This window comes from Notothenia coriiceps, unplaced genomic scaffold (genome assembly GCF_000735185.1).
Source record: "Notothenia coriiceps isolate Sejong01 unplaced genomic scaffold, NC01 NC01_scaffold00037246, whole genome shotgun sequence".
Classification (NCBI taxonomy): domain Eukaryota; kingdom Metazoa; phylum Chordata; class Actinopteri; order Perciformes; family Nototheniidae; genus Notothenia; species Notothenia coriiceps.
The window spans coordinates 2987705-2991633 of NW_011369947.1; the positions used below are offsets into that span (position 1 = coordinate 2987705).

Genomic DNA, 3929 nt, shown 5'->3' on the forward strand with positions numbered 1-3929 from the left:
GTTCTTTGATTCCCGTCCTTAAGGTCTCCTTTTCCTCTGCAAATCATCGAGACGATGGATTTTTTGGAGCGAAAAATTGTCAGTTTGCGCAGTATAATGCAGTGTACCCCCGTCAAAAATTGAAAAGGAGGGGCTGGGGAGCAAGCAGGACGGTTGAGGCGCGCATTCATGGCAAACATCAAGCAAGACTCGCCAACACCTTACAGTCACTGCGGACCGTAAAAAAAGCCATTAAAGATGCTAACAGTAAAAGGTGGGGAAACAGTTAGTACCACTCGACACAAACACGTCCTACGTGTTTGAGTTGGACAGTCCCGTTAGACTCAGTGTGTCAAAAAGGGGTGCCCTTTTTCCTGGCCTCGATTGAAGCAAAGACCCACGCAACACGTAGGGGGAGGGGACGTGTGCGTGTAGTGAGAGTGTGCGAAATGAGTTCTTGCAGTGATGTAGGAGAAGGGGGCATGAAGCGGACGAGAGGAGAGGGGAGGCCGAGTGCCGTTGCATCTGCATCACACTCAAACGGTAAATCCTTGTGACACCGAACGACATGACGAGGTCGGAGAGGTAAACACAAACAACCAAAAGTCAAATCCTGCATTAACATTTTTAATTGTAATTTTCAGGCAAGGTTAAGCATAAATGTAGTAAAAAAAACCTGCAAGTTGCTCTTTAATGTATTTATCCCTGGTTTATCAACCAAGCGAGCACATCCGCAATTATAAAGTCTATAAACTAACCTCCCCAGCAGGGTTTTGAGCTCGGCACCGATAGGCTCCAGGGAATATTTCTCCGGCATAGGGTTCCCGTCGGGGCGGCCCAGATGGCTCATCAGAACCACGGATTTGGCACCATTGTCCAGGCAGTGTTGGATGGTGGGAACGGCTGCCTTGATCCTGTAAGAATATCAAAAACATTAACATTCTGCCGTCTTCCTTTGAGAAACACATTTTTATGCTAACAATAGAAATGCTGTTGCATTAACTTCGTCAAAATGATAAAAGGGCAATATTCTAACTGCGATCGCTGATTTATTTATTTATTTAGTTAACAGATTACATTCTTCAGAAATCAGACAGACTTTACCTCTGGTTGTTTGTGATCTTCTTGTCCTTCATGGGAACATTGAAGTCGACCCTGAAAGAGATGACAAATTCATTACTAGAAAGAAATGGACAGAGAGAGTGGATGCATTAAAACATTTTGGCTTTAAGGGAAGAAAGGCACTCAAAGATATAACTAATAATATCTGTGTATCCTAATCTTTATCTGAACATGTTCAGAAATACTGGCTTCAAACAAAATGAAACACAAAACCATAGAAACTTGTTGTGTTGCTGCTGCATTGCATTCTGGTTCCTGTAGGATTACTCGGTAATCATTACAAAAGATACGTTCAGACACTTTTTAATGAAGCATCGGGGGTCTTTGTGTAACTGTAGCCAACGAGGCGCTGGCACACAGCCGTGCAGCGCTGCATGCTGGGAGCCTGTGGGAACATGCTGCATCCCTCGTCCTGGAGCCAGTTACGTAATCCCCCCCCCCTCCCTCTGAAGACCCATGAGACACATGATCTGCCTGCCCTGCACAAACTACACACACTACTCATACACAGTCTGAACGCACACCACCGTACACTCCTTTGTATTAGCTTAGAAACAACAGTCAGCACTTCAGTAGCCCAGCAGCTCGGTGCCATCCAACAACAACAGTAGTTTTCCGCTCGTACATCGATGTGACCTGCTGCTCTTGAGGATGATTCGGCATTTCATTAAAGGTTTTGCTGCATCATTTACACAAAACCCTGAAGCTTCAAGGATAAGTTGATAAGCCAAATCAACATAATTGTTTTTTATTAATCAGTTATTTTTATTTTTAAAAAAAGCAAAAATGGTGGATAATGCTGTTTTTAGCGACGCAAATATGGAGATTTCCCAACGCTGTTTTATATATTTGTGATGGAGTGAAATTTAAAAAACGTTGATGGAGATGTTTACCTTTTATAGACTAAATGACTAGTCTTTTAATCAAGGAAATAGTTGGCAGATGAAATGATCATTCGTTGTTTGAGTTAATACTCACACTTCTGTCTGATAAAGAGCTGAAGCAATAAGATCATCGCAAGATCTGAACACTGAAGAGCTGCAGATATTCACAGCACAGGTGAGGTGATGACAAACTTTAACTAGTGATTGGGTAGAAAGGCTAGTTAGGACTCATAACCTCCACTTGGTTACCTTTAGTAACTTGTTTTATCAGTAGCAGAACGGTAAGCTGTGACAGGCATTTTGTTTAAGCTTTCAACAGAGAAAACAATGTCCTTGAGTGAATGTATTGTTGTTCACTAGTAAATAAGAAGGAAGGGCTATCATGTGCAATGCATCTATTCTAGAGGAAATCAGTTCATGGTGTCGACTGAATTTGGCATCGGATTAGATTTGTGGCAAGAAATGCAGGTCTCTACAGCAACTTCCCTCTTTTTAATTCTGTACCAGCACTTTACACAACACCTCCCCACACACACGGCATGCTGCGACAGGCCCTGGGTGTGATATGAAGTATATGATTGTCTCTTACACGAAGACTTAATTTGACCTTTTAACCAGCGCAGTGTGGGCCGGGGTCTGCTGCTGCTGCCGGTGAACCTTGTCCTATGCTGCCTGTAGTTCAATCACCAAGCCGAGCAAACCAAAGTGGCCCTCTGACATTTCCACAGAGGGTGTCAGTTTCAAGTGAACTTCCATCAGCAATAGCTATCACATAATAATAATGCATTACACATGAATATAAAGTCATTAAAAGCAGCTCCACCGTTACCAGCTGCAACATTTAAGTGAACACAGGAATGCATCAATATTTATTATCCAGTTTTACAATGCAGATTATTTAGAATTATTCACAATTCGACCCACTTGGTATGTTTTGATTCTAGTATTGTTTCCACCTTCATGACTTTCAATATAGTTATATAGTAGTGATGTTACTTTTATAAGAACACAATAATTCTACTAGTGGAATAAAAGTCATGCATTAGAATATGCTTAAGTATAGGTATAATTATCCCTTTACATTGCTGCTGTGAATCCCCCTGTATGGATCAATACAGTATTTTTCATATAATATTATAGTTTGTTGGTCATATTATGTATTTCCAATCTTAACCTGGGGAGATAATCAAGTAAAGTACAAGTAACTCGAATTGTACTTGTGTATTTAAGTACGTGTGCTTGGTTTAAATGGCTATTAGTCTTTCAACTCAGTGGTGAAAGTATCAATTAACACTCAAGTATTATAGTTAGGTACAATTTCAAAAATGACTTTGAAGGTTTTATAGACTAATAGATTACATATTGATACTTGCATGACTAATGAATTTCCTCAGGTTATCTATGCAGTGTGGGACAAACATGTTACAATTATGCAGTGATGTTACTGTGCATAGTTTCTTAAAGGATTGACTAAATAATGTCGGATACAGCAGTTGGTTGCATCCATGCAGCATCTCCTCACAGGCACGTAATGTTGTTACATGGATGAAAAAAACGTGACGCCAATAACTTAGCCATCAATTCAGTGTCACTGTGGCAGCACCAAACCGTGAGTAACCCCATTATTTAAACAGACTAACGTGTAACCACATGAATTACATATGTGCGGAGTGGAAAATCTCCAAGCTGTCAGTTAGCTGGTTTAGCTAACGTCAAATAATCCCATTTCCGTTTAGCTTGTTGCAACGGTTAGGACAGTAACGTAGCAACCAACCTCATAATGACACGCTTCCCCTTGACGTCCACCTTATCCAGGGTGAGTTTGGTAGAGAGAGACATGTTTCTTGTATTTTGCCGGTTCTGCTCCTTCCTCAGCTGGGTCTCCTCCGCTTCTTTCGACTGGTTAGCTACCGAGTGACGGTGACCTTAACACGGCGTGGAGTA

General features: G+C 41.4%; 1 protein-coding gene across 1 annotated transcript; it reads right to left on the reverse strand.

The window, feature by feature from the left end:
• Positions 1 to 331: 331 nt before the first annotated feature.
• Positions 332 to 3929, reverse strand: LOC104966293 (phosphoglycerate kinase-like). The gene is made up of 4 exons (XM_010795479.1): positions 3760 to 3929; positions 1084 to 1134; positions 698 to 893; positions 332 to 529 (listed from the first exon to the last, which is right to left on the reverse strand). Exons 1-4 carry the CDS (start codon positions 3822 to 3824, stop codon positions 332 to 334), a joined length of 510 nt encoding a protein of 169 aa, XP_010793781.1. The 5' UTR covers positions 3825 to 3929.